Genomic DNA, 12,153 nt, shown 5'->3' with positions numbered 1-12,153 from the left:
TCATCATGTACAAGAGTGAGACTTCTAGCCCCACCCTGAAAGTCTCTCCACATATATATATCTAGATAGCAATAGAACAACTAAATGGTCCCAGAGAAAGCACCTCCTGATATAGACCTACAAAAGCTCCCAGTGAACATCTCGCTTTTGACCTGATGACCTGAAAGTGAAGCCTGGTGATTGACCAGTTCTCCCCACAAACACTCCCACTCCCATACAAGAGCTTCAATCAATATTTCAGTACTTTTTCCTCTTGAATATGATTGTAAGGTTGAGAATCATTATATAGCTAGTCATGATGGTGCATGCCTGTAATCTCAGAGACTCAGCAGGCTGAGGAAGGAGGATCATAAGTTAGAAGCCATCCTCAGCAACTTAGCAAGATCCTGTCTCAAAATTTTTAGAAAAGGCTGCGGGGGGGTGGGGGGGAGGAATGTAGCTCATTGGTAAAATACCTTTGGGTTCAATCCCCAATATAAAAACAAAACAACAACTACAAAAACTAATCCACAATTGTGAGAGTGAATTAGTGGCTACTAACTTAGGTGGAGGAGGAGTTGGTTCTATATCTTTATTGGAGAGGTGGCTATAGAGATGTACACACAATACGCAAAATATACATTGGGCATATTTACTGTTGATACCTCAATAAAAATAATTTTTAAAAACAAAAATAAATTTCTTAGGATAAGTGACTTTGAACTTAGTGGTTCTGTTACAGGTGGACAAATGGTCACATGTTGAGAAACAAATTATAGATGATGAAGTGCCATTAAAAAATTCTAGTGTGATCTCATTTGCATGTTAGAAAAATCATTCTGGTGGGAAGAATAACTGGAAACAATGAGTGGAAGAGCTTATTAGAAACATGTAACTTCTGGGCATATGGGACATGTGAGATCAGTTATTGTAAATGTGTTGTGGCACCCATCTGCACATTAGTATAATTTTCTCTAGAGCACCCAGCATCCCAGGTGGACGAAAATGGAAAAAGATGTTTGGCCTAATCCATGGTTAGCTTTATCAGCTAGAAAAAAAATTTCAGCAAAGCAGCAATATGCCAATGTAGTTGAAAATGGTTAAACAGGATGATGTTCAGGCAGATAGAAAAACTTAATCAAGCAGATAAACTGGCAGAATAGTAAGGAGTTGGAGGATGAGAGATCAGGATGAAGCCAGAAAGCACGTGTAGAAAAAATGAAGGAGAGGCTGTGGTTAGTGGCATGTTGAGATATTAATGATGATAACAAATCTTAGATATATCTATTTTTAAAAACTGTAGACAATATGACTGGCACAGTGACACACACCTCGTATCTCTGCAACTCGGAAGGCTGAGGCAGGAGGATTGCAAGTCTGAAGCCAGCCTCAGCAACTTAGCAAGACCCTGTCTCAAAATAAAAAAAAAAAAGGGCTGGGGACATTCCTCAGTGGTAAAGTGGTCCTGGGTTCTATCCCCAGTACCCCTCCAAAAAATGTAGACAACATTCAATAGTGCTCTAGAATATAAGGTACAAAAATTATGCACAGTAGGTTACCTTGTTGAAGGTATTTATATGCATTTACCTGTGTGTTAGTAAAATATTTCTGAAAAAAAAATTTAAGAATTTTATTACACTGGTTGTGTCTGAAAAAAAAAAACTGGGAGACTGGAGTATACAGGAGGTAGGGAGGGAGTTTTCACTGTATTCCTTTTTGTTACTTGTGATTATTGAATCATGTGAAAGTTATTATTTATTCAAAAATATATAGATAATATTAAATAAAAATAAGGAAAAAGAAACACATGTGATATAATAAATAAGAACAGAATACAGAATGAGGCATCTATGCTTGAAGTTATAAATTAGGCACATATGTATGAACAAATATTAGGAGGTAAGAAAAATAAGCCCAATATGATTTGCTTAAAAATGTCTAAAAGAAAATACACAATGATTAAAAAAAAAAAAAAGAAAACAGATCATCTGGACTTCCCAAATTTCTATATCAATGGACAAACACTGAGCACCTCTGGTGCTGGTGCCAATCCCAAAATATAAATGCAAAATATGGGGCTGGGGATGTGGCTCAAGCAGTAGCGCGCTCGCCTGGCATGCGTGCTGCCCGGGTTCAATCCTCAGCACCACATACAAACAAAGATGTTGTGTCTGCCGAAAACTAAAAAATAAATATTAAAATTCTCTCTCTCTTTCTCTCTTAAAAATAAATAAATAAATAAATGCAAAATATGATTCTGAAGAGCCATTGGCACTGAAGAAATAAATGTAGTTACTTTTCCAATATGTTGTCTGTCTTGTGCTTGGTCCCTAATATTTAGTTAGCTTGCCTAAGCAGCATGCATGGCACATAAAAGCAAGTCTCATATGACAATGGCTAGGCTTAGCAAATCTCCCTGGACTGCTTGCTGTTCATTAGACTTTGCTAGATGCCCTGATCCTGTATGCATGTGATGTTGCTCAGGGAGATCATCATCATCCATTCCAAATAATGGATGAGCCTATAATACCTAAGAAGAGTCACAGACCAGTGGGAGATGTCATCTGTATTTGGTTACACAGACACACAAACACACAGACACAAACATGGTGCTGAGAGACCTGGTACCTTTTCACACCTCAGAATTTGCCACTCAAATGGTTTCACTGCCAGTCACTCCCCTCTATACACATCCACCCTTCTAACCTCTCACACCCTTAACTGGTCTTCAAAAATGTAGCCTTTACTTCATACCTCATAGCTTGACATTGATTCTAGAGTTGAGGAACCTGAGGCTGTATAGGCAAAATTATCTAAGTCCCTGAGGACATCATGGTATGTTAGTTCCTGATTTATTAGAATTGCACATTTTTAAAAGAGCAGGCAAGGCAAAGGAGCCCAGTTTTCTTACTTCAAGCATGTCCCCAAGTTTCTTCATCAGGGAGTGCTCTACCTTCTCCCATGACAGGATAGGGTAGTACATAACTAGCCCTGCACTCCATAACTGAGCAGACACATAAACCAAGCTGCATTTGTTATAGAAGACTGAATCAGCCTGCTCTCTAGTTAACAAAGGACTAGCTAGAGAATAGATGCTCAATGAATGCACCGACTTTAATTGCACCAAAGAAATAGTTCTATTCCAAGTCACAACTTATCATAATTCAGCCAATAAAATGTACTTGTTATGTCTTAAGAAAGGCTGGGTACTGAACTTTCACTTAGGAGGTCTTCTCTATTTGTTCTTTAGCCTACAAGTTGACTACTTCCTGCTTTCTTTCTCTCCCCCTGCCCCGTGCGCTCGCGCGTGCGCTCTCTCTCTTTCTCTCTCTCTCACACACACACACACACACACACACACACACTTGTTCAGATTTACCTAATTAGAAAGTAAAATAGAAAAAGCAATAACTTAATGACTAACAGAAAAGTTTTTAAAAATATTAACTAGTGTTTCAGGACCAAAGGAGCTCAGATTTGCAGAAGTATTTGGTCTATGTTTTTCCTCTACTTTATAACCAACTCATACTAATGTAAACCAAAAGCACAACTCAAACTAAATATAGATTTCACTCACAAGTAATTACAAAGCAGGCATTTCAAATCAGTGTTGATCTAATGTTTTTAGAACAATTATTTCATTTTCAAGATCCAATATCTGCCAAGTAAATCACCAATTTCCAGTTCATTCTTATTTAATATAAAAAATCTTATTAGTATAAAGCTATTTCACAGCTGTCTTTAAACTAAACTATAGTCAAGAACATGAAGCATTTGGGGTTTGCATTTGTAACTCCAAATTAAATATTCTTTTTTGTCCAAATATAAAAAAGCAATAATTATGTTTTATTTTGAAGTTTTAAGCTGAGCTAATCTCAGATTTTATTATTTTTCAAAGGCAACTCCAATTTTCAAATAGATGTCCCTAGCACTGTAAAATAAAAAAATTAAAATTAATAATATAAGTAAAAATAAAATTTTTAAAATAACTTTTTCTTGCATTAAGTAGCATACCAGATCCAGTAGCAAATGTAGATGTTCAAAGAGCTTATTCTTTAATAAAAATATTTGTCATATGGATTTTCAAACAAATTGTTACTCAATCATTAAATCTTAAATTAACCAAGGTAAATTATCAGAACATGAGTCTGATTGGGTCAAAGAGGATTGTCAGATTTTTGGTGCCATGTTTATTACCCTTTGATAAATGTAGGTGGTGAGTTGTAGCTTCACCTCCAAGTTGGATTAGCCTGGGTTCCAGCCTTGCTTCATACTAGTTGTGGAAGATCAAATGGATCACTTCAATTTCTCTGAATTTTTTTTTTAATCATTATGAATTGCAGGAAATAATTGTTGGTTTTGGAAAAAAAAAAAACCCAAAATATATCCCATATAAAGGCAATTGAAGACGAGTAGATTAAAACAAAGCCTAGAAATTTCAGTTTTGATATGTGATACATAAGCTAATAATTTTTCTATAAATAACAGCCTCAGAACATTCTTATATAATCCTATTGTTTATTGAACACAAGATGGTAGGGTTTCAAGATTTTATTTATAGCTATTTAATGGCTATCATTGTAAAACTGACTTATTATTTCAATATATTGTAAATCATTAGAAACTTTAATGTTTTGATTGTTCATTGAATGGGATACTCCTTAAAGTTCAATTTATGCACATCCAACCTTGGAATTTGGGGCAAAAGACATAAGGAATGTGTTAGCCTGGTTTGGGGGGGGGATTTTTCTATGCCAAATACTAAGGTCTTTTTCTTCTTGAAAAATATAAATAATAATATTCAGGGCTCAGATAAGTACATTTTCACTCAAAATACGTGATAAACCAAAGACAACTCAGGAATAGTCAACACTACCCAGTCAGAAGATTGTTTTGATTTATTAATCTCTAACAATAATAAAGTAGATGAGCCAATAGATCCTCTGCTTCTTACTGGGTGTTTGAAGAAATGAGCACCTTTATCCCTTACCTCATTTCTATTGTAATAGTCCTGGGGAAAAGGAATGAATGAAAGCTTAGTTTCTGATAGACAGGGAGTGAGACAACATCCCATTGCACGGTTTGATCACTAGGTATAAAGCAAGGCCTGCTGCAGTAGACATTACACCTTGGGGTAACATTCTGTAACCAAATTCTACTAGTCTCTCTGCAGGATGGAAGAGAGGAAAACTGAAACCACCATTACCATATCCAGTATAAGACAGGTCCACCCAGAGTAAGGAAGCCTGAAGAGCAAATCTCTGCCATGAGGTAAGGGAATGGGGGAGGCAAAGGAACAGGAACTAAGCCATTTTCATCTTTTCCCTCACTCCCACCCCCATATCACTATTACTTCTTTTTTTCTTCTAAAGTGCCTAGTCCAAAAGAGGGCTTATTATAGTGACTATGTAAGTGGACTAGAAAGAATGAAAAGGTTTAGGCCAGAAGCAATTCTGAAAGACTTGTTGTAATTATACTACAAATTAGAAAAAGGGAAAAAAATAGATATGTAGTCAAAAGATAAAACCCATTAGCACAAATTACAGTGTATTATCGATTTCTTGGCCATCTACTACAACATATTTGTATTAACTTCTTATGTTATAAACAAGAAGAATATTGTTAAGTGGGATATTCTTTCAAAGATTTCAATGTGTTCCTATTTTAAAAGGTTTTAGAAAGCTAGGCATGATGGTGAACATCTGTGATCCCACCTACTTGGGAGGCTGAGTCAGAAGGATCATGAGTTCAAGACCAACTTGGGCCAACTTAGTAAGATCAGACTCAAAATAAATTTTTTAAAAAAGGATTGAGAATGTAATTCAGTGGTAGATCACTTGCATACCATGTGTAAGACCCTACATTCAATACCCAAAATTGAAGAAAAAAAGATTTCATATTTTTTAAAAAATGAAGACACATTATATAAATATATTTGACCTTTATAGCTGATCTATTGTTACAAGTTGAGAGAAGTAAACATGAACTGCCTGGAGGATAAATTAAAAACAATTGGTGGGCTACTTGTACAATGCCATCAGAAATAAAGCAGGTACATGCATATCTAAAAATTTAAAAAATGAAACAAATCAAAATATCCCTTGCTCTTCTTTTTTAACTGTTGTGTGGATTAAAAAAAAAAAAAGTTTATACCAACCAAAACATGAAGGCAGCCATACTTTTAAGTGCAGTTGCTTTTGCCTCCCTCCATGGGGCTTGAACTGAGGTGCTTTACTCCTAAGCTACAACCCCCCAACCCCACCTTTTTATTTTGAGGTAGGGTCTTGCTAAGTTGCCCAGGCTGGCCTCAAACTTGTGGTCTTCTTGCTTTCACTTCCTGAGTGGATAGGATTGCAGTCATGCACTGCTGTGCCTGCCCAGTTGCTGCTTCTTGAGACAGCTGGAATGCTGGGCCCGTCGGCTCTACACCAGGATATTTGGCAATGTCTGAAGACATTTTTTTCATTGTCACAACTTGGGTGTAAGGAGCTACTAGCAGCTTGAGGGCAGAAGATGGGGATGCTTCTAAATAACTTGTGAGGCACAGGAAAGATGTTTACAAGAATCCTCTGGCCCAAAATGTCAAAAGTGTCAAAGTTGAGAAATCCAGCTCTATACCATCAAGACCTAAATTGTTCCTAAAATGCTGTACAAACTGCAATTTCTGGAAAATTGACAAAACAAGAGGCAGAGGAGAAGGAGGAACTAATGAAAGCACAGCACAAGGGTGAAAAATCTTATTGGTCTTTGAGCAGTTCTAGATGAACTGTGCAAACAGCTGTACAGATACAGATGCAAATTCAACTCTCCTCCAAATGAACAAAAAATGAGGCCAAAGGTATTCTCAGTGTTAAGACAGTTCCCTTTAAGTATATGTAACAGAAATTCATCCTCAGATGTACAAAGGCTCAAAACAATATATCATCTGCACAGTCTTGTTGGGAAAACAATACCTTGACACCTCACTCCAGCTGGCCAAGAAGAGACTCAAAATTAAGAAAAAAAGAACAGGGCTGGGGATGTGGCTCAAGCAGTAGCGCGCTTGCCTGGCATGCGTGCGGCCCGGGTTCGATCCTCAGCACCACATACAAACAAAGATGTTGTGTCCCCCAAAAACTAAAAAATAAATATTAAAAAAAAAATTCTCGGGGCTGGCGATGTGGCTCAAGTGGTAGCGCGCTCGCCTAGCGTGCGTGCTGCCCGGGTTCGATCCTCAGCACCACATACAAACGAAGATGTTGTGTCCGCTGAGAACTAAGAATAAATAAATGTTAAAATTCTCTCTCTCTGTGTCCCCCTCTCTCTCACTCTCTCTTTTAAAAAAAAGTCCTCAGTTAAAAAAAAAAATTCTCTCTTTCTTTTAAAAAAAATAAAGAAAGAACAGGGGCTGGGGATGTGGCTCAAGTGGTAGCGTGCTCACCTAGAATGTGTGAGGCACTGGGTTCGATTCTCAGCACCACATAAAAAAATAAAATAAAATAAAGATATTGAAAAAAAAGAAAAATAAAGAACAGGGGAAGTTTGGGCAGCAAAGCTTGGGAATCCAGTTTCAATATCCATTGATCGTACAGCTCAAAGGGAAACCATAGCTCTGATACTTCTTTCACCTATTCCTTACTCACTGGAAGAACTTGCTGAGAATTACCATCTTTGACTTTGCTGTGCTCTGCAACACATTTGACACAAGGTTTAGAGAATTGCCAAACCACAAGTTTTGTTTGTTGAATTAATTTTTCTCCCTACCATAAGAGTTCCCTGGAAATAGACAGGTAATTTTTTATTGTAAAGTAACTCAAGGAAACAATTTTCTGCATCTTTAAAATTAATACTGAATGGCTTAGGTCACTAAGTTTTTTTGTTTTGTTTTGTTTTGGTAAAGACAAATACTTGATTTTAATTATAATCAAGCACTTAGCATTTTTTTTTCCATCCAGGGTATATAAATGTTCCTTTGTTAATGTTGTCTAAAAATCAGTATGAAACCAGGCACAGTGGCACATGCCTATAATCCAAGTAGCTCAGGGGCTGAGGCAGGAGGATCACGAATTCAAAGCCAATCTCAGCAATGATGAGGCACTGAGCAACTCAGTGAGAACCTGTCTCTAAATAAAAATACAAAATAGGGCTGGGGATGTGGCTCACTGATCGAGTGCCCCTGAGTTCAATCCCCAGTACCAAAAAATAAAAATAAACAGTATGAACTTAAAGGGCTTAAAACTACATATATGTATATACATGTATACATACAGATAGATGAAGAGAATATAAATATAGAAAGACTGAAGCAGGGGCTGGGGATGTGGCTCAAGCGGTAGCGCGCTCGCCTGGCATGCGTGCGGCCCGGGTTCGATCCTCAGCACCACATACCAACAAAGATGTTGTGCCCGCCGATAACTAAAAAATAAATATTAAAAATTCTCTCTCTCTCTCTCACTGTCTCTCACTCTCTCTTTAAAAAAAAAAAAAAAAGAAAGAAAGACTGAAGCATTATGTTAATCATTATCTCTGAACAGTGAATTAGTGAAATTCTAAGTAATTTTGTTTCCCCTTGAATACTTTTCTGTATTTTATGAATTTTATATAAGGAGAATGTGTTATTTTTATAACAAAAAATTTTAATCCATATATATTATATACACCAATAACTACTGTGCAAGTAAATGCAGAAGGGAAAGACCAGAAGGAAGTGAGTCAAAGGTAGTCTTTCATCATTCATTCATTCTTCTAATGGATACTCAACCAGGCTGGCTAGCTGGTTTACATCTCCAACTGTGAACTTGGTGTTATTTTCTTTCTTCTCTTTTGTACTTATTAAAAGTGTAATTGTGAATGTCTTTGCTTTTAAAATGGTGGATGGTATATTTCTAAAAGATGAGGATACAATAATAGTTCAGAAAAGGTTGTGTTGGTGTATTTGTACAGATGTGTCCAACAGATGAACTTCTGAGATATTCACGTATTTCTGAAGTGTGCTGGCACTCCCCAGGAAGGCTTCCACTACCCCTTGCAAAATTCCTTTTTTTGGTTTGTTTATTTTTAGTACCAGGGATTGAAGCCAGGGGTGCTTAACTATTGAACTACAGCATTAGTTCTTTTTATATTTTATTTTAAGACAGGGTCTTGCTAAGTTGCTTGGGGCATCGATAAATTGCTGAGGCTGGCTTTGAACTTGTGATCCTCCTGCCTCAACCTCCCAAGGCCCTGGAATTATAGGCATGCAACACTATGCCCTGTCAAAATTTATTTATTTTGCAAACAAAATATTTATTTGAGTATAAGTAATGCATGTTTTTTTTTGCAGAGTAAATTTTTAGATGTATTTACTTAGCATGTTTTTAAGATATTATACATTTTTTTCTTACAAGAGTTTTGAAAATGAATCAATTTACATAAATACAAAATTCCTAAATTATGTCTTTTTGTGAATGAGATTTATCTTTAGATTTTTCTTTTTCAGTCTTTTTACTCCGTTTTTCTTCTGCTTGTTTTTCAAAATAATCTTTAAGCAGCTTGTTTAGGTGGGGTTCACACTGGCTTGCATGTTGTAATCCATTTTCACTTCCTTAAAAAGATACAAAACAGGAGACAATTATTCTTTATTTTATAGTGGTCTCCATATTACCATACCAGTTCTCTCCCACAATGACAAATCTAGAGCTATTCCTGCCCAAACCATCCCACACATTAACCCACGAGAGTCAGTTTTAATTCAAAATGCTTGAAAGAAATACATTTCTATTTTACCTTCACAATGTTGGATCACACGCCCCCATAGTCGGTTTTTTCTCAAACAGACTAAATTTCCCACAATCAACAAATGCCTCCTTCCTCTGGTCAGTGCAACATTCATTCGTTTTTCTGAATCAATGAATCCTACTTGTCTTGTTCTTACACAGGAAAGAATAATGATCTCCTTTTCAGCGCCCTGAAAAGCATCTACTGTGGATACCTGCACACTTTTAATATTAGGATGGTCAAAGTCCACAGCACTGAGTAAATGACAGAGCTGTGGAGGAAAGAAGGCAAGAATCATGCAGTGCAGAGACAGTGCAAAAGGTAAATCTCCAGACCTACTCACAGCCACCATCTTAATTAAACTAACATTTCTCTTTCATGACTTACATAGACTTGGCTAGATAGTTTCTAAAGTGATAGATAAATGACAATGTTAATTATGAAACAAAACAAAATGACTTATCTATTGCTAGGAAACTCATTTGGATATGCTAATTTAGAGCTCATAAATAAGCAAACAATGAAAAAGAAAAGAATACTAAAAGAAAAATCTACTTAGAAGTAATTGGCTCAGGTGTACATTAATATCTAGTATCTACCCTTGACTTACTGGTAAATGTAGTAATAATGAGAGAACATTTTAGAAAACAGATTCAATCCCATCTGTCTCAAAACACAAAGCATACACCATATTTTCTTCCCTCTAATTTGTTTATTTGCATTTTGCCCCAACAGCTGTAAACTGAATTTAATTAAACCTTGTTAGGTTTACATTTAATTATGCAGAAAAAAAGCCAGGCTAGAAAAAAAAAATCAGAATGTTTCTTTTTTTACTATATAAATTACAGTCACAAAAGTTTTTTAAGCAAACCAAACTACTACAAATGTAATATTAAATATTGTCATATATAAATATAATGCTTAACGTGACAAATATAATATGTAACACAAACCTTGTACATCTGGGATTTGTATAATGTTATCACTCCAATCATAGGGCTGGCGATTCCACTTGCTATCAATGATTGAATCAACTTGAGAGTAAAAGCAGCTTCTGCCACATTATGAAAGCTGTTATCTCTTTCAATCTGGAATAAGAAACAGAACCAAAATTATATTTCCCAGAAAGGCTACAGAGAGACCAAGTAAACCTACAAACAACAATAAAATTAAACGGAGAGACTAAATCGTGTTGACTTCCATCAACACTAATGTCATTTACCTGTTCCAGTCCTTTAACATTATAAAAACACAGGGTGGGTAGCCACTCCAATAAAGGGCTCCTCTCTATCTCTGAAATGCCATTCAAGAGGTTTCCTTCATAAAATAGATCATTGGCAATAGCACTGATTGCAGGATGACAACGATACTGGGTTCTCAACAGAATTGGCTTGTGACCCTAAAAAATTTAAATGTAGAAAAACAAATTAAAACAGAGCATTTTTTCTCTTAAAAATGATAATATTTAAACATTTTAAAATATTATATTCTTAGAGGATGAGTTACAATCATGATACAATAAACCACAGATAAAAATATAAAAGAAGTTACTAGGAGATCTAGTTTGGTGGTAGAGGGCTTGTTTAGAAATGTGTGAGGCTCAGGTTTGATCCCTAATACTGAAGAAAAATAAAAAATAAATTCATGGTAAACTATTACACTATAAAATTATAAAACATCAAACACATCAAATCTTCAACTTATGATTATCTAATAAGTTTAGCACCTAACATGCTGGAATAAAACTAATAGTACAATTTTAAAAGATCTTTTTAAAAATTAGAAAATTCTATTGGTAATTTTTTTATTTATTAACTTTCCTCTGTGGGTAGAGCCATTTTTTCAATCTGAATCTTCAAAAATGTTTCAAATTTCATCAATGCATCATAATATCCAAGTCTCTTCCAATCTTCTAGATCATATTCTTTATTTGCAAGAAGTTCTGCAGTATTGCTAGAATATACCCAACACCTACAAGGAACTCTAATAATAATACTTGTATAATTAAAACAATATTGATGACTACATGGACAAAATATCTTCCATGGGGGAAAAACACATAAGAAATCAATTCTAATTACTCTATGGGGCACAGATCTGTCTACGTTGATAAGTCCAAATCAGAAGGCATGTGAAACTCTTTGCAAAAATCATTACATAAAAAAATGCTCAAAGGATCATTATTTGTAATAGAAGCAACCAAATGTTCAATGTTAGAGAAGTGACTGAATAATATCCACACAATTTAATATTTAATGATTCTATATATTTTTGACAAGAGATAGTTACAAAACTAGTAATAATAAGAAGAAATGATTTAGTATAGTAGAAAATTTAAAAAGGCAGAATAGAAATTACGTTTATTTTGCATGGTTTCAACTGTGTAAAAATACATACATTTGATATTTGCATATAGCCCTAGCATAAAAGATGGAAGAG

General features: G+C 35.4%; 1 protein-coding gene across 1 annotated transcript in view; it reads right to left on the bottom strand.

The window, feature by feature from the left end:
* Positions 1 to 9,335: 9,335 nt before the first annotated feature.
* ZGRF1 (zinc finger GRF-type containing 1) overlaps positions 9,336 to 12,153 on the bottom strand; it is a 92,562-nt gene continuing 89,744 nt past the window's right edge. Inside the window, exons 24-27 of the mRNA XM_081303966.1 lie at positions 10,937 to 11,113; positions 10,668 to 10,802; positions 9,724 to 9,985; positions 9,336 to 9,541 (exon numbers count right to left, since the gene is read on the bottom strand). Coding sequence (XP_081160092.1) covers positions 9,384 to 9,541; positions 9,724 to 9,985; positions 10,668 to 10,802; positions 10,937 to 11,113 — 732 coding nt within the window. The 3' untranslated portion in view covers positions 9,336 to 9,383. The remainder of the gene's footprint in view (positions 9,542 to 9,723; positions 9,986 to 10,667; positions 10,803 to 10,936; positions 11,114 to 12,153) is intronic.

This window comes from Spermophilus citellus (genome assembly GCF_964194105.1).
Source record: "Spermophilus citellus genome assembly, chromosome: 8".
NCBI classification, from domain to species: Eukaryota; Metazoa; Chordata; class Mammalia; order Rodentia; family Sciuridae; genus Spermophilus; species Spermophilus citellus.
The sequence above is the reverse complement of the archived record's forward strand: the minus strand, read 5'-3'. Positions and strand labels throughout refer to the sequence as shown.